Source organism: Macrotis lagotis, chromosome 3, assembly GCF_037893015.1.
Source record: "Macrotis lagotis isolate mMagLag1 chromosome 3, bilby.v1.9.chrom.fasta, whole genome shotgun sequence".
Classification (NCBI taxonomy): Eukaryota; Metazoa; Chordata; class Mammalia; order Peramelemorphia; family Peramelidae; genus Macrotis; species Macrotis lagotis.
The window spans coordinates 270,805,307-270,825,291 of NC_133660.1; the positions used below are offsets into that span (position 1 = coordinate 270,805,307).

The 19,985-nt window shown below is 55.1% G+C and overlaps 2 protein-coding genes across 13 annotated transcripts in view; one reads left to right on the top strand and one right to left on the bottom strand.

The window, feature by feature from the left end:
- The first annotated feature begins 410 nt into the window (after positions 1–410).
- Positions 411–7,587, top strand: LARGE2 (LARGE xylosyl- and glucuronyltransferase 2). Its single transcript, XM_074230532.1, has 14 exons — positions 411–722; positions 813–1,027; positions 2,441–2,523; positions 2,689–2,812; positions 3,621–3,792; positions 4,009–4,113; positions 4,479–4,591; positions 4,673–4,798; positions 4,879–5,034; positions 5,149–5,309; positions 5,397–5,675; positions 6,292–6,438; positions 6,515–6,710; positions 7,035–7,587. The coding sequence occupies exons 1-14, from the start codon at positions 614–616 to the stop codon at positions 7,230–7,232; spliced, it is 2,184 nt and encodes a 727-aa protein (XP_074086633.1). The 5' UTR covers positions 411–613; the 3' UTR covers positions 7,233–7,587.
- Positions 7,588–12,491: 4,904 nt separating this feature from the next.
- The window catches only part of PHF21A (PHD finger protein 21A), a 200,538-nt gene continuing 193,044 nt past the window's right edge, over positions 12,492–19,985 (bottom strand). For all 12 annotated transcript variants that reach the window (XM_074230533.1, XM_074230538.1, XM_074230539.1 and 9 more), the window contains 3 exons: positions 19,830–19,905; positions 17,755–17,858; positions 12,492–13,002 (listed from right to left, as the gene is read on the bottom strand). In XM_074230533.1, the coding sequence (XP_074086634.1) occupies positions 12,742–13,002; positions 17,755–17,858; positions 19,830–19,905 (441 nt within the window). In that variant the 3' untranslated portion in view covers positions 12,492–12,741. The remainder of the gene's footprint in view (positions 13,003–17,754; positions 17,859–19,829; positions 19,906–19,985) is intronic.

Consider the following 19,985-nt stretch of genomic DNA (forward strand, 5'->3'; position numbering starts at 1 on the left):
TGGCCAGGTGGCCGAGTCCCACGGGTGTCCCCACTCCCGAGTCCCCTCCCCCCGGGCAGGCCCGGGCCCGGGCTCGGTGGAGTCCACATTCCTTTCGGGGCCCGGGCCTCCGCCCCCTCCCCCCACCTTTCACATGCAAACTCTGCTCCTGCCCAGGAACGTCTCGGCCTCCCGGGCCCGGCTCCTTTGATCCCTCGGGCCGGGGTCAGCGGGCCCCGCGGGCCCCGCCCCCTCGCCCGTCTCAGCCTTTGTGCCCGCGAGTCTGGGGAGGGGGAGATCGCCCCCCGGCGCCCCCCGCCCCAGCTACTTAGCTTGGAGTCTGTGCGCGCCGAGGCCGGTTTGGGGCGCGGGGAAAGTTTAGCGCGCAGGAGCGCGTGGAGGTGAAACCAGGTAAAGGGGGAGGGGGCGCGTCCCCGCCCCCCGGGCCCCGGGCCCGGCCCCGCCGAGGTGCCCCTGCAGTCCAGGGGGCGGGCGGGCCGCCCTCGGGAAGAGGCGCCGGGGGGCGGCCCCGACGGGGCGCCCCGGCCCCCTCCGGCCTCCTTCCCTGCCTCCCTCCCCAGGTCCAGGATGCCTCCTGCCGCCCCCGGCCGGGCCCCGCCGCCCTGAGCCGGCCATGCTGCCCCGGGCCGGGGGGCGGCTGCGGGCGCGGGGGGCCGGGCTCCTGCTGCTGCTGCTGCTGCTGCTGCTGGCCGGCCTCTACCTGCTCCGCGGGGACCTGGCGGGTGAGTGGACGGCGCCCCGGCGGGAGGGGGGCGCCGGGGGGGCGCCCGGAGGGGCCCCGACGCCAGCCCGTGCCTCCTCTGCCCCCCCAGATGGCCGCCTGCTCCTGCCCGCCCCTTGCTCCGGGGGGCCCCTGGCGGGGCTGGGGGCTCGGGTCCGGGCTGTGGAGGAGGAGAATCGGCAGCTTCGGGAGGAGCTCCGGCGCTGGGGGGCCCTGAGGGGATCCCCCTCGGGGCGCGGTGGTGAGCGGGAGGCCCCTCGGGGCTGGACGGCCTGTAGCCAGCAGCCCACCGTGCAGAAGTGCGAGGTGAGCCGGCCCGGGGCCCTGCGGATGGGCGGTGACCTCCGGGGTCCTGTGTATGTTAGACGGTCCCCAGAGTCCGGCAGAGCTTAGACGGCCCCCAGGGTCCTGCGGAGCTTAGGTGGCCCCCAGGGTCCTGCAGAGTTTAGATGGTCTCTGGGTCTTACAGATGTTAGATGGCCTCTGGGGCTCTGCAGAGGTTAGATGGCCCCCAGAGTCCTGCAGAGCTTAGACGGCCCCCAGGGTCCTGCGGAGCTTAGGTGGCCCCCAGAGTCCTGCAGAGCTTAGACGGCCCCCAGAGTCCTGCAGAGCTTAGGTGGCCCCCAGGGTCCTGCAGAGCTTAGGTGGCCCCCAGGGTCCTGCAGAGCTTAGGTGAGCTTAGACGGCCCCCAGGGTCCTGCAGAGCTTAGGTGGCCCCCAGGGTCCTGCAGAGGTTAGGTGGCCCCCAGGGTCCTGCAGAGCCAGGGTCCTGCAGAGCTTAGACGGCCCCCAGGGTCCTGCAGAGTTTAGGTGGCCCCCAGGGTCCTGCAGAGCTTAGGTGGCCCCCCAGAGTCCTGCAGAGTTTAGATGGTCTCTGGGTCTTACAGATGTTAGATGGCCTCTGGGGCTCTGCAGAGGTTAGATGGCCCCCGGAGTCCTGCAGAGGTTAGACGGCTCCCAGGGTCCTGCAGATGTGCAGATGTCCTAGTGCCCATCCCAACCCACCTGATCACACAGGCCCATCTCATGAGAGGGGGAGTGCCACATGGGAGAGCAGGTCCCTGGCTTGGGGAGGCCCTTCCTTTCTGACTCCCTGTAAGGAGTAACCAAATCACTTAGTTCCTCTGTCAAGCCTGTCCTGGTGGGATGAGGTGGTCCAGATCAAGGATTCTTAGCCCCAGGGGCCCATGGAGGGATTCATGTCTCTGGAAACTTGGAGAAAAGCTATTCTTTGCCTTGAGTTCCCTTGGGGTTCTTTTGTCATCCCATGCGTTTTATTTTACAAATTTAAAAACTTTATTCTTAGGAGTTCATACTTGCCCAGCCAGCATACAAGAATGGCTAAGAACCCCAAGCCTCTTAAGAGTCCTCCCTGCTGGGGGGGCCTGTGATTTTATTCCCTTTCTCTCTGTCACTCAGACTAGTCTCATCAATCCCCCAAACATGCCAGTGGGGTCTCCAGCTCATCTTAACCCTCCAGTTCCTGTGTTGGAAGGCAGAGGATCTTGGATCAAATCTCAGCCCCCAACACTTAGCAGCTGTTGTGACCTCCTTGGGCCTCAGTTTCTTATCCCTCAAAGGAAGGGTTTGGACTGGATGGTCTCTAACTCCACCTCCCCAAATCCTATTGGGGGAGGCTTTGGGAGGGACCAGGTAGGAGAGGGGAGCACAGGTATGCACCTGAGATGCATCTCTCCTCTCTCACCCCCATTTCTCTAGCTCCTGCATGTGGCCATTGTATGCGCTGGACACAACTCCAGTAGGGATGTGGTCACTCTGGTCAAGTCCATCCTCTTCCACAGGTATCTCCCCCCCAAAAAAAAAGCTTGGATCCCTCCCAGTAACTAGAATGGGAGATTTAAAAGTTTAAAATTGATATCCTCCCAGAAACCTGGGAGCTGAGGCTGGGCAGGAGTTGGGTTGGAGCTACCTGGGACCTTCTCAGTTATAATTGACCCCCACCCCAGGAAGAACCCTCTGCACTTCCATCTGGTGACGGATGCTGTGGCCCGAAACATCCTGGAAACTCTCTTCCACACTTGGATGGTGCCCTCTGTCTTCGTTAGCTTCTATGATGCTGACGAACTCAAGGTGGGGAGCCCTGCCCCTGCCCCCCTTCAATCTGACCAGAATTTTTGGGTGCCTGCTCCATTCTGGGAAACAAAGAGAAAACCTAAGACAGCTCTTGCCTGTGGGAGTCATTCCCCTCCCCCAAGCTGGAACTTTCTTCTTCTCCTCCTCCTGAGCCCTGGGGCTCTTCCCCTCCCATTACCTGCAGCCTGGGCCTGGCCCTGGCCACATTTCTTGGAGGCCTTGTGGGGCAGAGATTTTGCAGTGAATGCACCTGGGGTTAAGTTCTGACTATGCCTGCTTAACCAGCTGGGTGACCTTGGACACGTCATCTTGGACTCAGAGGTAGAAAAGGACCTCTGAGGTCATCTAGTCTCCTCTGTCCCTACCCCCCCCCCAGCTGGGGAAAGTGAGCCCAGAGAGTTACTTGGTGGAGGTCAGCAGCAGCAGAGAGGGACCCCCAAGTCCGGTAGTGGCTCTGTACCTTGGGCCATCATGTGAATCGGGGCCGGAGTAGAGGAATACAATTAAATCTGTACCATTAGGATGGTCTCAGAAGACCCACATCTAGTTCTCTGCATCAGGGAGGCCGGAACCATTGTCTCCTCTCCCTCTTCTCCAGTCCTCCCCTCCTTTCTAGGGCCGTATCCCTCCACCCTCTTTTCCTTCCTTAGCCTCCTTGCTTTGATTCCCCTCACTTCGCTTCCATTCCCCAACTAGATGGGGGGCTTTAGAATAGATGACCCTTTGGTCCCTTCCAGATGGACCACCCTCTGGGTTAGAGGTCTGAGAGGGAGAAGTGGCTCAGACCATCCCCTCTTCCCTCTAGCCTGAGGTTGCCTGGATCCCCAATAAGCACTACTCGGGCATCTATGGGCTCTTGAAGCTGACCCTACCAAGGGCATTGCCCCCCAACCTGCCCCGAGTCATCGTCTTGGACACTGACATCACTTTTGCTTCTGACATCGCTGACCTGTGGGCTGTCTTTGCCCGATTCTCAGGTGAGGAGCTTGGGTCCCCGAGGTCCCACTGCCCCACCCCTCCCACTGTCCGGGTCCTCTGACCAGGTGGCCTCCCCCCATATAACACTGGGCGTCTTGGAGCCATCTCGGAAGTCCAGTACTCTGCCTTTGAACAGGTGAATGTTGCCCAACCCCGGGCAGCGGGGGATGGTCCCTGTCTCCTCCATTTCCTTCTCCATCTCTTTTTCTTCCCAGACAAGCAGGTGATTGGGTTGGTGGAGAACCAGAGTGACTGGTACCTAGGGAACCTCTGGAAGAACCACCGACCCTGGCCGGCCTTAGGCCGTGGCTTCAATACAGGTGAGGCCTTCAACAGATCCCTTCCTTTCTCTCTGCTTCAGGCTTCTCATGAAAAAAATGGGATAATAAATCTTACCCTTTCCCTGCCTCATTTAAAACATTATAGAAGGTGCAGCTAGGTGGTGCGGTGGATAGAGCACTGGTCCTGAGTTCAAATCCAGCCTGAATGCTTGTTTAGCTGTGACCTTGGGCAAGTCACTTAAGCCCATTGCCTTGCAAAAAATAAAATATAAAAACAAAAACATCATAGAAGTGCAAGCTTCTGTTGTGCTTAAGGGCTGTGTGGGATTGTTCCATAAGACCCAATGGGAAGGACGAGGAAGGGTTGGGGGTTTGGAAGCCCCTAAGCAAAGTGCCTTCCCCAGGGGTGATCCTTCTGCACCTGGAGCGGTTGAGGCAGATGGGCTGGGAGCAGATGTGGAGGCTGACCGCTGAACGCGAGCTGTTGACTATGTTGGCCACCTCTCTGGCTGACCAGGTAGGCAGCGCTCCCCAGGGGTGGGATCCCTGCCCCGAGGCTCTCGCAGGATGAGGGTGTCACTGGGCTGCCCCCTTTCAGGACATTTTCAACGCCGTGATCAAACAGCACCCTTGGCTGGTGTACCCCCTGCCTTGCTCCTGGAACGTGCAGCTCTCGGACCACACCCGAGCGGAGCAGTGCTACTCTGAGGTGTCTGACCTCAAGGTGAGTGCCTGGGGGGGCACCCCGCAGCCTCCTGGGGCAACATCCCCTGGACATGCCCCTCCCTCCTTGCCTCTCCCAAGGTGATTCACTGGAACTCACCCAAGAAACTTGGAGTGAAGAATAAGCACGTGGAATTCTTCCGAAACCTCTACTTGACCTTCCTGGAATATGATGGCAACTTGTTGCGGAGAGAGCTCTTTGGCTGCGTCAGTAGTCCCCAGGCCCAGCCGGACCAGGTGAGACCTTCCAAGCAAGGGAGACCAGCAGGGAAGGTACCTCCCTGATCTCTCCACCCTGGAGAGGCCCACGCTCAGGACTGTCTCCCTTCCACCCCCCACCCCCACCCCCAGACAGGACAGGCCCTGGTGGAGCTGGAGGAGGAAGATGCTTGCTATGAATTTCGTCGGCAGCAGCTCACCGTCCACCGTGTCCACCTCACCTTCTTGCCCTATCAGCCTCCTGCCCCCCATCCCCATGATGTTACCCTGGTAGCCCAGCTGTCCATGGACCGGTAAGGGAGGTGGGGGTACAGTAGCGATGGAGAGAGGGTAGGGCTGGGGGCTCGGGCTGATCTCCGCCTGCCTCTGGCTTCCCCCAGCCTGCAGATGTTGGAGGCCCTCTGCCGCCACTGGCCGGGCCCTATGAGCCTGGCCCTGTACCTGTCCGATGCAGAGGCGCAGCAGTTCCTGCACTTCGCGCAGGCCTCCAAGGTACTGGCTGCTCGACGAGACGTGGCCTACCACATCGTGTACCGCGAAGGCCCCCTCTACCCTGTCAACCTGCTCCGGAATGTGGCTCTGGGCCAGGCCCAGACTCCCTACGTCTTCCTCAGCGACATTGACTTCTTGCCAGCCTACTCCCTTTATGACTCCCTCAGGTAGCAGCCCCTTCTGGTTCCTCCTCTTGGGGAAGATAAGGCTGGAGTCGGGGAGGCCAGGGAGCTAATGTTCTGACCCTCTAGATTTAAGAGTCTGGGGGTGGGTGGGAGGAGAGTGGGGCGTGAGGGGCGCTCTCGGATGGGCAGGGAGGCCCATATTTGTGTTACCAATGTGCTTGATTTTGCTGACCTGGGATTAGAATGTCCTTTTACTTTTTTTTAAATTGAATTTATTATGTCCCTTTTTGAGGGAGGGGGCAATTGGGGTGAAGTGACTTGCCCAAGGTCACACAGCTAGTAAATGTCTGAGACTGAATTTGAACTCGGGTCCTTTGGACTCCAGGACCAGTGTTCAACAGTGCCATATAGCTGCCCCCTCATGTCCATTTTCCTTCTGATAAAATGGAGTCTCAGGAAGGGAAATGATTCTTTTTAGAAAACAAATTTTATCGATTCAGCCTTTTGTCCTTATACCAGTGATTTCCAGGAAGATCTCGTCCCCAGTCTCTTTTACTGAAATTGTCTGCTCTTTGCTGCTTCTCCAAACACTGCCAGGGCTGTTCTGTCCTGGGGTGTGGGGGGGGTGCCTCCTCTCTCATGCCCCTTCTTCCTCCAGGACCTCCATCAAGGAGCTGGGCCTGGCCACCCGCAAAGCCGCTCTGGTGGTGCCAGCCTTTGAGACCCTTCGCTATCGATTGAGCTTCCCCACCTCCAAGTCTGAGCTGCTCTCACTGTTGGATGCAGGTTCCCTCTACACCTTCAGGTAAGACCCTCCCTGCCCTCCCCCTCCCCCATCTGTGACAGCTGAGTGGGACCCACGTGTCTCCTGGGTCTTGCAGGTATCACGTGTGGCCCCGAGGGCACGAGCCCACCGACTATGCCCGATGGAGGGAAGCCCAGGCTCCGTACCATGTGGAGTGGGCAGCTGACTATGAGCCCTATGTAGTGGTCCCCCGGGATTGCCCCCGTTACGACCCCCGATTCGTGGGCTTTGGTTGGAACAAAGTGGCCCACATAATGGAGCTGGATGCACAGGTAGGTGGGAGAGGAGCCCCTTCACTCCACTTTCAAGGTAGGCCTGGATACTCCCTCCCTTCCTCCCCCCTCCAGCCCATCCCCCAAGCCAGAGGTCTGACCCCGTCAGACTCCTGGAGACTTCTAAGCTGGAATGGCCCTTAGAGATCATTTAGTTCAAATCCATCATTTTACAGAGGAGATTCCCCCAAGGGCGGGCATGGTGGGCACGGTGGGCGCACAGCTCATTGTTGGCCATGAGAAAGGGGGGCAAGCATCTGATGTCCAGCCTTGGGTATTCTCCACTGGACTCTTTGGCAGTGCCCTCTCTTCCCCTTCCCCCAGGAGTATGAGTTCCTGGTTCTGCCCGAGGCCTTTGCCATCCACTTGCCCCACGCTCCCAGCCTTGACATCTCCAGGTTCCGATCCAGCCCCGCTTACCGCCATTGCCTTCAGACCCTCAAAGACGAATTCCACCAGGACCTGTCCCGCCGCTATGGCTCGGCCGCCCTCAAGTACCTCACAGCCCAGCGGCAGCTCTGAGGGGGCTCCTGGGGATCCTCTTCCTGAGCCTGAGGGGGAAGCCTTCCCCTCTGAGAGGGGCTAATTTAGGAGGCTGTGGGGTCTCCCACAGGGAGGACACCCTGGGCCCTCCAGACACTGGGTCTCTATTTAAGTTATTTAAGGTGATTTAAGTGGCTCCTAGGCTGGGACCCGGGGGAGTTATTGCCTTTTGCTCTCCCACCTTATGGTGGGAGGGGCTGCCTGGGGGGGGGGGGGTCCTGTTGTTGCAGCTCTCCCTGTCATGGTGTCCAGCCTCCCGGCCTCTGGCCACGATGGGGCTGGCCTCCCCACTCTATACTAGACTTTTGTAATTAAAGCAATTGTTTTAAAATTCTTTTCATATCCTCCTCTGGTTTCTTGGGGGTCACAGGGCCCTGCAGGGAAAGAGTGTGTGGTATGAGGAATTGCAGAGGGGAGGGAATAGAGAGGGCACAATTACAGAATCAGAATTTGAGAGTTAGAATGGACCCCTAACCTCCACCAGGAGTCCCCACTGGTGACCATAACCCACAAGTAGTCTTGCAGCCTGTTTGGGGGGCTTCTGGCAGAGGTGGGATGATGACACTGAAGGAAGGAGGCTTTTCACTTAGTCCCAACTGTGACCATGGGCAAGTCCAGGCCTCAGCTTCCTCATCTATAAAATGAGGGGGCTAGACTGGGTGACCTCCGAAGTCCGACTCTAAATCTGGGGTGCTTGTTCTGCCCAGGACCAAGGGAAACAAGTCCAACCCCTTCAACCTCCCCCAGCCCCAGCCCTTCAAAATGCTAAGGAGGGTCTCTTGTCTTCTCCAGGGCGTCAATCATCTTTAGCCCTGGAGTGGAGGTGCCTGGGCTGGCCCAGGAGCCGCCAACAGCCTCCTCTCCCAACCTGGTTCCCATAAGGCAGAGTAGCCCGGACTTCGGGCCGGGGGTGGGGGTGGGGGGACGTTGGGCAAACAAATCTCATGACCTGAAAAGAGTAAAAGGAAGAGGGTAGGGGGCCTTAGAACCCCAAAGGGGTTCCCCTCACCCCAAACCCCAACATAGTGAGGCCAACACCAGACTTCATTTTGTTTTATTTAGTAAAGTGTAAAAATAAATACAAATTTGTCAGCTGCCTTCTGCCCTCCCCCCCCCTCCACAAAAACCCAACCCCCAACAAAATACTTTTAAACTAAAAACCTACATGGGGGTTCTACAGAGACTGAAATCACAAGGGCTCAGAAGTCAGAGGGGGGCCAAGGAATGGACAGAGCTGCGCGCCACCACCAAGTTACGTCCCCACCTCCACCCCAAAGTCATTTCTTTAGCATCTGTCTCTGGCCCAGCCCCTTCCAAGTTCCCAGAGGACAAGGCTGGGGAAGGGGATCAGAGGACGTGACCAGGCAGTCACGGCGGACTTGCTGGCGGTCATTTCCTAGGAACAGGCCTTAGTGTTCTCATCCTCAGGAAGAAGAGGCTGGCTGCACAGGTATCTCGAGGTCCCTTCCAGCTCCGTGGCACATGAGCCCCTTGGCCAGGGGGCATTGCAGAGGGAGGGATCCCTGTACTGGATGAGAGAAGTGAGCCAGGGCAGTTCCAAAAACCACTTTACGTCCTTTCTAAATTACAAAGAATAAAAATGGCCACCATGCATCCACAGCTGGGATCTGGGGTGGGGAGAAGGGACCCCACCACCTAATCTCCCTTCACCCCCCAGCTGGGGAGCTCCTGCGGGTAACCCCAAGCGACTCAGGGATTGACGCTGGGGTCCTGGGAGAGCCAGTGGCTCTGAGGACCCAACTCCTATCCTTTTAATCTCCCATGGGATCATCTCGCCAAGGATTCCTGGGGACCCAGGGATTGAGTGAGGGCTCCCTTTGAGCTCCCTTTGAGGGCCTGGCAGGCCTGGGCTGTGTTCCAACAAGAAGAAGCAAAGCTCTGTCAGGACCTGAATTCCCTCGTGGCCTAGCCCTGGCAGAGGATGCCTTTCCCTGTGTCTTCCTACAGTGGGCAGGCCCGGGAGTCAAGGCACTGGACAGCGAGAAGCCAAAGCCTTGGAACGGGGCTGGGGAGGTGGCCACGCAGCTGGCAGCCACACCAGAGAAGTACTAGAAACTTCCTCGGGAAGGTGACCGGCTATCCCCCACACAGAACCAGGACTAAACTTATTGAAATGCGATGAGAAGTGGAGGCAAGTTAGACTCAATCAGCATCTGAGCAGGAAGAGGGGCGACAGGAAGAAGCGGAGCCACTGCTGAAGTGAAGAAAGAAGTCGGGGCTGGAAGCCTGGAAAGAAAGCCCTCCGGGGAGCAGGACTAACTGGGTGGAGGCCCCCAGAGGGTGGGGGCAGCTGGGTGGAAACATGACATCACCGCCCCAAGGGCACCAGTCTGGAGCCTGGCACCTTGCTGGAGAGGCGTGCTCCGACTTGGGTGGGCCCCCAGGCCAGCTTCCCTCCCACCCCGTTCCAGGGAGGGTGTCCAAGTCTTTACCCTCTTCCCTGCAAGAGGAGACAGACGTCCTAAAACTAGGGGGCTGTCCCCAGCTGCGGGGCAGACACAGCAGCCAGCTGTGGAAGAGGAGGAAGATGGGCAAGTGGGGCCAGGACGAGAAGTGGGGAGGTGGGAGACTGAGCAAGAGGCAGAGAGGCCCCCCAAGTCCCAGAGCTCCAAGTTCTGGCTGGGGGGCAGGCGGGGAGGGGGCTGCCTGGTTCCCACAGAGGCATGCCAGGCCCCAAGCTGCAGAACCCTTTGTCTCCCCATAACTAGGGCCATATTTACACTTGGGGACGAGTTCCCGGCCTAGTCTTCACCTGGCTTCCACCCCATCTGGCCCAGCCCGGGCTGGCATAGCTCCGAAACCCCCACCCAGCGCCTTCTTCGCTTCCAAGACCTTTCTCCCCTCCGAGTAAAGGCTTCCACTTTAGCAGCTACTTTTAAGACATTCCTGGGGAGAGCAGATCAATGAGCCCAGGCAAGTCGCATCTCAAGAGCCCCCACCCCAAGGATGGGGGTCTGGGAACTTCAGCCAACTATTTCTGGGGCAAGCCTGGGCTCCCACCAGAGTGCCCGTTTCAAGGGGAAGGAGACCTGGGTTTCTGTGACTTCAGCTTTGGAGCTGGGTGGGGATCCCCACCGGGTGCTGCCTGAGGATGGCAGTGAACCCATCTGTCCCCCAGCCCGAGCCTCTTAAGCTTCTGGGGAGGAAGCATCTGGGGAAACGGACAGGGGTTCAGGATATGGAGAAGACCCAGACAAATGCTGATGTAGGATTTCCTCTGAAGGTCCCTTCCGCTTGGAGGGAAGGGGTCCGGCTGACAGTTTTTCAGCCACTGGACATGACCAGGGGGACAGCCGACAGCAGTAGCCTGGAGAGGGAGGTGGGGCTGCAGAAAGGTGCAGAGAGGAGGCCAACTGGGTTCCCACTTGGGGGGGTTCTTAAGCCGGCTGGGATGTCCTTACCTACCCTCTCTCTTCTGCTGGGCAACCAGATGGAGCCCACTGTAGGAAAGCCTCCAGATGCACACGAAGCTGAGCCAGCTCCAGGGGGGCCACACAGGTTTGGGGGGAAGCAAGTCCTTTCCCCAAGGAGGGACAAAGTGTCCAGCGAGTAACTACCATGGTTTTCTCAGGAAGAAAGAAGCACATAGGAGAATTAAAAAAGCAAAACAAAACCAATGCCAAATGGCCAAGACTCGTCTGGGAAGACAAGGGTCTAGAATCCATTCCTTTTCTCTCTGGGATCCACCACAGATGGAGACTTTCTCAAAAAGGCAGGTGGGGATACTCTTCCCCTGGGCCTTTCTGGGACACAAGGGATGACCCTTTCCATGCTGCTGGCCCCTGGGCTCAAGTCCTGCCCGAGGGCGTCCCTGCCCTGGGGGCTCTCAGCCCCATAGCTCAAGCTCTCTTTGGCCTCGCCAGCTGAGGAGCCTCCAGTCATCAGTAGAGTAAGAGTGGGGGCCAAACCACCAAGAGATGGAAGGGAGGGATGGAGGGACAGGGAGTTCACTGCATGGTCCAGACTTGGGGGACGGAGCCCTAACTCATCTGCCTGGAAACACGCCCACAACAGAGCGGCCTGGTGAGCAGCAGATGCTGTGCTAAAAAATTAGAACTACACAGTCTTCTCCAGTTCTGACACCTTTTTAATAGAAATCACTGTTTTTAGGAAACAAACAGCACTTGTGTAAATTTTTTTACAATGTTTCTTACCTTGATCTTAATTTAAGTAACACTAGGAAGACCTCAATAGCTTTTATTTTCCTTTTAATTTAAAAAAAAGTTGTTGTCGTTGTTCCCCAAGATACAAAGATTTTGCCCTTGCATAAAAAAACAGTGCCCGAAACGATGACACGAGGACTCACAAAGACTCACTGTATCTCACTGACACTAGGACTCCTAATCTATACCATGCAAGGTCTCATCTACCCCGGAATTGGACTGTCAGCCTGAAAAACAGCTTTTCTATTCCTTATTTTAGTTTTTGTTACAAAAAAAGTAAAAGAAACATTTAAAAAAAAAAAGAAAAGAACAAAAAAAGAAATGTCTCCATGAAGTTTCACACATCTGGGCTGTGGGGTGCTTTGCTCAGGCTCTTTTCCGCTTTATAAATATAGAGAAGGGATGGAGCTCTGTTTTCAAGTAAAATCACTGATCTGCCTTTTTTTCCCTCTGGCCTCCACCAGCCCCGGTGGTCCCAGGCACCGGACTTCCAGGGGCCCCAGCGCCCCCCCCCAACGCCCCTAGAAAGTGCAGCTGGCCCCGGGGCAGATCCAGGGGGAGCTCATTCACTAAAGCGTTTGGGGCTGCTCCGGAAGGATTGGGGGGAGCCTGAGGTGGTGGAGCTGGGGGTCCCCAGCCAGGGCGGGAGCTGGGTGCTCAGGGACAAAGAGCCCTGGGAGCCACGTGCTGTGGCCATCTCCTGGCACCCGACCCTGCCCCTCTGCCACTGATATTAAATACTGCTTATTTGATATACTTTTCCCACCCTTGCGCCCCCCCCCTCCCCTGCCCCCCCTGCCCTCCCCACCCCTTCTGGGCACTGCGATTGCTTTAAATCTGGATTTCCTTTTTTTGTTGTTTTTGGTTTTATAGTCGTGAGAGTTTAGACACAGGAAAGCCCACACACTCTTTGGACTTCTTTTCCCACCTAAACCCCCTGAAACCTGCTCTCGTCTCTTCTCCCCTGCTCCCCAGCCCAGCCCACCCACCCACCCTCGTGGCTGTGGAGGTTGCTGCAGGCACACACTGGTGTAGAATAGAGAGAGTAAATAGATATTTCACTTGGCACGGTGCTGGCAGAGCACCCCCAGCTGGCACTGTTTCATGTGACGCGGTCCAGACTTTGCATGTACACACAGAATGAGGAGGATCAATTGGCAAACTCCGGCACCGCCTGGCACAAGCCTCTCCTCTCTCTGGAGCCAAAGCTTTAACCAAAGGAATCCTGCCCTTCCCAGAAGAAACCCGGCTTGGCTTTTCTGGCGTGTTCGGGGTTCCGCTGCCGGCCCCTCGGCCGGGCCCTGTTATTTAGTCTCTTCGCCCTTGTTACAGTTCACCGTGCAGCTCGGCGAGGGCGAGGGCGCCGGTGCCGGCGTGGAGGAGGCTGCGGGCGCGGGGGGTGTACAGTCCGGGCCGTTGGGCACGGCTGCCACGCCGGCCTCAGAGTTCATGGGCTTGGACAGGTCGATGCCGTGGATGAGGCGGATCAGCTGCTTGACCTTCTCCAAGGAGCTGTGCATCTCCTTCTGCCTCGCCAGGATGGTGTTCTTCATTTCCATGCATTTCTGAAAAAGAAGCAAGAAGAGGACAGTCCCTGAGCAGTTGCTTCTTGGGCCCCTGCTCGGGGGGGTGGGGGGCTGGAAGAGAAGCCCCTGAGAGAAGGGCCCAGGGCACCTGCAGGAGGAGAACCCCTTCTGGAAGGGTTGTTTCTCTTCCCGCTGCAGTGCCACCACCTTTGGGGTCAAAGAACCTGGGGCCGTCCTGGGGGCAGGACCACAGCAGAGAAGGTCCCCAGGCTGTTCTGCAGCCAGGCTGGCCAGGCCTGGAGCTAGATGGGGAGGGTCTGGGGGAGGGAGTGGTCAGCCTATTTCTGAAGTCTCCTCATGCCTGTCCCTCAGTGTGCTCTTCCATCCAGGGACCCTGGCTTCCAGGCTCTTCTTCATACAAGACCCTCTACCCCTTGGCTCTGGGCACTCTGCTGACCTCCCTGGCTTCCAGCTCAAACCCACTGCCCACCTTCCCTGCCCCCTCTGAATTCTAGGGCCTTCCCTGGCAAAGTATCCCCTCTTTCTCTGGTACCCAGCTGGCTCTGGCAGAGTCGCTGGCGAGGGGTTGCTCCTCCAGGCACTGCTAAGCAGTGTCTGGGCAGTGAAGACTCCATCTGGAAGCTAGAACAGGGACCCTGAAGCCTTGAAGCCTCGTGGCTGCTTTAGTTTCTAGTTCTGCTTCTGACAGGAGCCAGGGGAAGAGCGGGGAAGCTCCCCAAAAACCTCTTCTCCAGCAGGGGCACCTGCTGTGGTCCACATTACCATAACCACTCAGTTAAAGGCTGCAGGTGCTGCTCTCCAACAAAGGGGGAAGAGCTCTCAGCAGACACTCCTGCAGGAAGGGACCCTCCCTATCTGTCTGGTCTGGGCCTGAAGATGCCCTTGGTTTCCTGAGACCCTCTCTCCTCAGGCAGAGTTTTACTTATTCAATCTAAATCTACTACTGTCCTCTGTGCAGCTCCCACCAAGAACCCCTGGTCTTTCAGGAGTCATGTAGACCCAAGGGACCCCCTTTTTCAGATGATCCCTACTTGAGAATGGTCATCATGACCCATCTAATGTGTTCTTGGCCAAATCAGCCCAGTTGGACATTTGAGGGTCAGTCTTTTACATAGAATGTCTGGAACTGAATCCAGGAGGACAAAGCTGGACTGACCACTGGGGTGGAGATGGAGGACCAATCTCCCTGCCCCTGCCTTTTGTAAGGCAGTCTAACATCTCTTGGCCTCATATTTGGCTGATAGCTCCCTGACAGCCAGAATATTTGGAGACAAACTGCTTTCTAGCCAGGCCTACCCTCATATCCTGCTCTTGGGACCCCAATTCTATACCTTAAAGGGCCTAGGGGTACAGCAGAGAGGACTGGGCCTGGAGTCAGGAAGACCTGAGTTCAAATATGATCTCAGACATCTACCAACTGACTGATCCTGAGCAAATCCCTAAACCTCTGTCCTTAACTGCCCCCCTATTTATAAAATGGGGATAATAACAACCCCTTCCTCCCAGGGCTGTTGAGGGGGTCCAATGAGATAATAGCTGTAAATTGCTTTGCAAACCATAAAATGCCATATAGACACTTCTCATTATCATCAGCATCAAATCCCCTGAACATTTCCCCCTTCTCTTCTTCAATGCTGCAGACTTTGATGATTAAGGGATGGTCCTTGCCAAGGCCAGCCTTTCTCTCTCCCTGGACCCTCAATCCATCTTGACCCCTCTCTCCCACAAAGCCTTGCTCCTTCACTGCTCCACATACCCTCTCTCTCTCTAATCCTGAATAGCTAGAGACTTTTCCCCTGCTGGGCGGTCCGCCTGACCCCCAGATCCTCTTAAGCCTTGCCTTTTCTCTGCTCAGGCACCAGAGTCTAAGGTGACCCTCTGTGCCTCACCCTTCTCAACTTCCTCCAACAATTAGCTCTCAATTCTATCCTTCAACCCTAACTGCTCCTCAAGGTTACAGATAATCCTTGACTCGTTTGGTTCAGTCCCCATCCCACAACCTCAAGACATGGTTAACTGTCCCTTCACCTGCAGCAACTTCTTCCTGGAGGTTTTTGTTATAGTATTCTCTTCTCTCTCTCTCTCTCTCTCTCTCTCTCTCTCTCTCTCCTCTCCTCTCCTCTCCTCTCCTATTTCCTCCATCACTCCCTCTCTTGTCTCTCTTTCCTTCTTCCCTTTCTCTTTTCTCTCTCCTGTCTCCATCTCTTTCTAACACTCCCTCACCCATAGACCCCCAGTACATATGGGGGAAAGCTTAGAGACACTCTTTCCTGAACTTTCTCTTCTCTTTCTGCTCTCTCGGTGACCACATTAGAACTCTTCTGAGTTCACTGGTCATCTCCAGGTAGATGATTCCAAGAGGTAAATGCTTGTCCAATTACCCTAATACTGACACTTTTGAACCCAAGCATGAGACTTTCCATTTGACCTTACTAAATTTCATCTTATTCGATTAGCTCCAACATTCTGAGCCTGTATTCACTCAGACTTTTTTTCTGGGTTGTGCTCATCCCTCCCCATTTTCTACCTCCTCCAAATCTAATCTCTCCCTGTTTCCAAGAACTGGCCCCAGCTCCCTGGGGAGGTGCGACCACGCCTTGGATAGCACCATCTAACCAGTTCTGTCAACCCTAACTCTAAGATCTTCCAGGCCACAGCTTTCTCTTTTCTCCAAGAAGGGGGAGAGACTTTAGGCAAACTAAGTTGGATCAGTCCTTGGTCCAATAATGACCTAACAGGACTCCAGAAGAGGCCTGGCTCTTTGTGATGACTGTTGCCTTTTTCAGATGCCTGCTCATTTTGGCAGGAATGGAAGTGGAACTCGGCCTAGAAGCTCCATTTTCTTTCCTTAAAGGCCAGGGCACTGTGCTAAACATTTTACAAATATTACCATTTGTTCTCACAATAACCCTTGAGTTGGGCATTTGCTTATCCCCCACTTTATTTGTTGATTTTAAAGTGAAGGAAATAGGCTCAGAGAGCTTGAGGGACTTGCCCAGGCTTCCACTGCTCAGAGGCCTCACGTGAGGGAGGATTTGAATGCAGCCTGACTCCAGCCTGCGGCACCCCACAGTTCCCTCCGGTGCCTTTTCCAGCTTCGACTGTCAGTGGGGACTCCCCAAGCACACCTGCCGGCATTCAGTGAGGGGGTGGCCCTAGGAGGATCGTGGGAATCTCCTCACTGAGGTTATCTCTGGTTCAAAAGTCGTTCTCTTGGTGAGCAGACCTTGCTTGTTTTGTCACCAGGAGTTACTCTAGACCCTAGGGACGGGTGGGCTCCTCTCTCCTTTGCCCTGGCCTTTTCTCACTACACACCTGATCCTGAAGAAGGGAGCCCTCAGACACCTGGCTCTCCACTGCCCCTTCCTGACTCTCCTTGCGCCATTTCTCAGTAACCCCTTGATTAAAAATATCTTTCCAAGCAGATGGTGATAGCTGCTGTACCCTGATCCCCAGGTCATGCTCCCTACACCTACATGGATGCTGCCTCCAACTCCCTGACTGCCCATGCCCTCCATCACCCTGACCCTACCCCTTCTACCTCGGTCATGCCCAGGGTCATGACATTCTGCATCTTGGCATTCAACCCCCCATCTGTTCATAACCTTCTATTACTGCTCCTGTCCCCCAAATCTATTTTGCATACTTTTCTCAGTCCAATCTGGATCAGTTGGTTACTGCACCATGACTCTGCCCTCTCCTCTCCAGCTCTCCCCTGGTGCTGCAGCTGCTTACCCCTGGTCAGATCTCCCCCTGGAGTCCTGCCACCTCCTGCCTTCTCCACTCCTGCCCAGGTACTGGAGCCAGGTCATCCTTCCTTTCATATTCCCCTCACTGATTCCCCACACCAATCATTCTTGTTGCTCCACAAGTCTTCCCCTTCTCTCACAGTTGAGGCCATGAGACATGAGCTGCCTTTTTTGCTTTTCTCTTCCTCTCTTCCATATCATTCCCACTCTCTCGTCCTTCCTTGTCTTTGCTCAGGTGCTGGGCCTCAGTTCTCCCCTCCTCCTAGTCTTCTACAGCTGACCATATCAACTGGCCCTCAAAAGCCCCCCAGCCCAGCAGTCTTCAACCTTTCCCTCCCTGCTGCCTTTTGCCCAGGCCCTCTCTGTCCTTAAAGACCTTTCCTAGAACACCATCCCAACAAACCATCATCCTCAACCTCACCTCCTTTTTCCTCAGTTGAATTCCTAAAAACAATCTTCACCTGCGGCCTCTACTTCCTCTCTCTCCAGCTTCTGCCAAGGGAGCAGACCTATCGGACTGCCAGACTCGTCTGCTTGGTGTTCACCATGACTCCACACGTCTGTCCTATAGCCTGTGTAGTTCCTAGCCACATGCTCACCCAGGCAAGGCCTCGTCCCCCCTCCCTACTACTGACCATCCTCCACCCAGCTGTCAGTGACTTCTGAGCACTTCTGAGCACCAGGTCACTATTTGGCTTTTCAAACTCTCCCAGCCTGACCTCCGCAGGTCTCGCAGCCTGGGTACCTCACCTGTGGCATGCTCTTGTGCCTCTCTAGTGGTGTGGCATGCTTTGAGCATTCTCCCTTGAAGTTCCTGATCGTGCATGTCTCTCCCCCACTCACTACCTGTCTTTGTTCTGCCCAGACTCATACAAGCACACTGAACGAGGCTGGGGCTGGCCCACTGGCCCATCCCATCCACTGACCCGAGCTCCAAGCGGATGAGGGAGCCCCCTCGAGAGCTCCCTGAGCTGCCAAGGCTCAGGCCATGGGAATTAACAAGTGAACAAGATCTCCTTACACTTATAGAATTGCTGAGCTGCTTCACCTTCTGCTCCAACTGCTCTCGCTCCTGTTTTAAATCGGAACTCCATTTCAGCAGCTTCTGTTTCTCTTCTTCTTTTGCTGTAACAGAAAGGGGAATGAACTTACAAGGGGAAGCTCCTACAAGACGCTTAACCACCAGCCACACATCTGAACGGCTTTGACGAAGTGCTTTGTTAGCCACCACCTCATCCTCATTTTACAGATGAAGAGGCTTCAGGAGGTCAGAGGCCTGCTTAAGGGCACATGGCTGGGGAAGGTCCAGGTCAGGGCTTGGGGCAGGCTGCCCTTCCAACCTCGAGGGCCTGGTTCTTTCTGCTCCTAGGTGGGGGGCGGGGAAGAAGGGTGCTCCTCTTGCTGGATGTGGATGCATCCTGAGGACAGGCCCCAAAGCAGTCACCCTGGTGCCACCGCTTCCCTGGGCTCTGACTTCTTGGCTACTTAATTTGCCACTTTTTTTTATTATTAGGTTTTTGCAAGGCAAATGGGGTTAAGTGGCTTGCCCAAGGCCACACAGCTAGGTAATTATTAAGTGTCTGAGGCTGGAATTTGCCACTTCTTAAAAACATACTCTCTCCCTTTGCCCCAACTCCACCATTGCTGTTGCCAGTTGCTGGCCCTCCTAATCACCAGTTCCATAACCCCAAAGTTTCTTTGATGACATCAGCGGCCAAATCTTGCCCATTATACCTATGAACTCTCTTTCAGATCTAGCCCCTTTATAATTTGCACTGAAACTACCCTTTTGGTTCTTATCTGTCACCTAGAGCTGCGGTTCTTAAAGTGTGGTCTGAGGTCTCCAAGGGTTCCCTAACATCTTTGAAGAGGATCCATAAGGTCAAAATTATTCTATAAAGATGAAAAGCATGAAGGTATCCGTTGTAAGTCTGAGAACGGATGACCTAGTGGACAGAAACCACCTCCTTAGCTGTTCCTTCTCCTTCCGGGCTCTTGGCTCCTTAAGCCATTCTTCACATGGTGAACCTCTTGAGTAATTTTCCTAATTACTTTTCTGTTCAAGAACTGTGGGTGACTGCTTAGATTCCTAATCCTGGAATTCAAATTCTTCCAAATACAGACAGAGATTTCTGGTCAAAGCGGACCAGCTTCCATCCTGCTGGTGGCTGCCAGGGTCTGAGTGGCCCCCCCCCAACCCTCTGAGATGCATCAGCATCTCCCCAGCTGGCAGCAGGCACTGACTCACCTCTGCACACGGCTGTGAAGTCTGTCTTATTTCAGTGATCTGTCTATAGATAATTAGGTCATTAGCTCCTTGATAGAAACTATCTTAGGGACTGTATTTCACATCCCAGCACTCAATGTAATGCCCTATGGGTGCATGGTAAGCACTTTGAATTGAGATGGAATGAGTTTTCAGAAACTACGACTCTATAGTAATAGGTTGTCATTTTTTGCTTCTTCCCCAAACTTATCATTTCTTTCAATTAAAAGCTTTTAATCTTAAAAATTCAATTTACTTTTTTTTCCTTCGGTTTTTTGCAAGGCAATGGGGTTAAGTGGCTTGCCCAAGGCCACACAGCTAGGTAATTATTAAATGTCTGAGGCTGGATTTGAACTAAGGTACTCCTGACTCCAGGACCCATGCTCTATCCACTGTGCTCCCTAGCTGTCCCCAATTTACTTTTTTTTAGGTTGTTTTTTTTTTTTTTTGCAAGGCAAATGGGGTAAGTGGCTTGCCCAAGGCCACACAGCTAGGTAATTATTAAGTGTCTGAGGCCAGATTTGAACTCAGGTACTCCTGACTCCAGGACCCGTGCTCTATCCACTGTTTCCCTAGCTGTCCCCAATTTACTTTTTTTTTTAGGTTTTTTTTTTTTTTTTTGCAAGGCAAATGGGTTTAAATGGCTTGCCCAAGGCCACACAGCTAGGTAATTATTAAGTGTCTGAGACCGGATTTGAACCCAGGTACTCCTGACTCCAGGGCTGGTGCTTTATCCACTGTGCCACCTAGCTGCCCCCTCCCAATTTACTTTTAAAAGCAATGTGGTTTCCAACCAGAGTTGATGCAGTAAGGCCCCTCACATTCTTTACCTGCTTTGTAGGCAATATAGGAGTGAACAATCGCTAACGTCCCAGGCCAGGGAATTGCTTCTTCCTTTTTCAGCATCTAAAAGAAAACACCAAAAACATTCCAACACTCAGAATTTTACTTTGAGGGGCATGGGAATACAGAACGATATAGCAGGC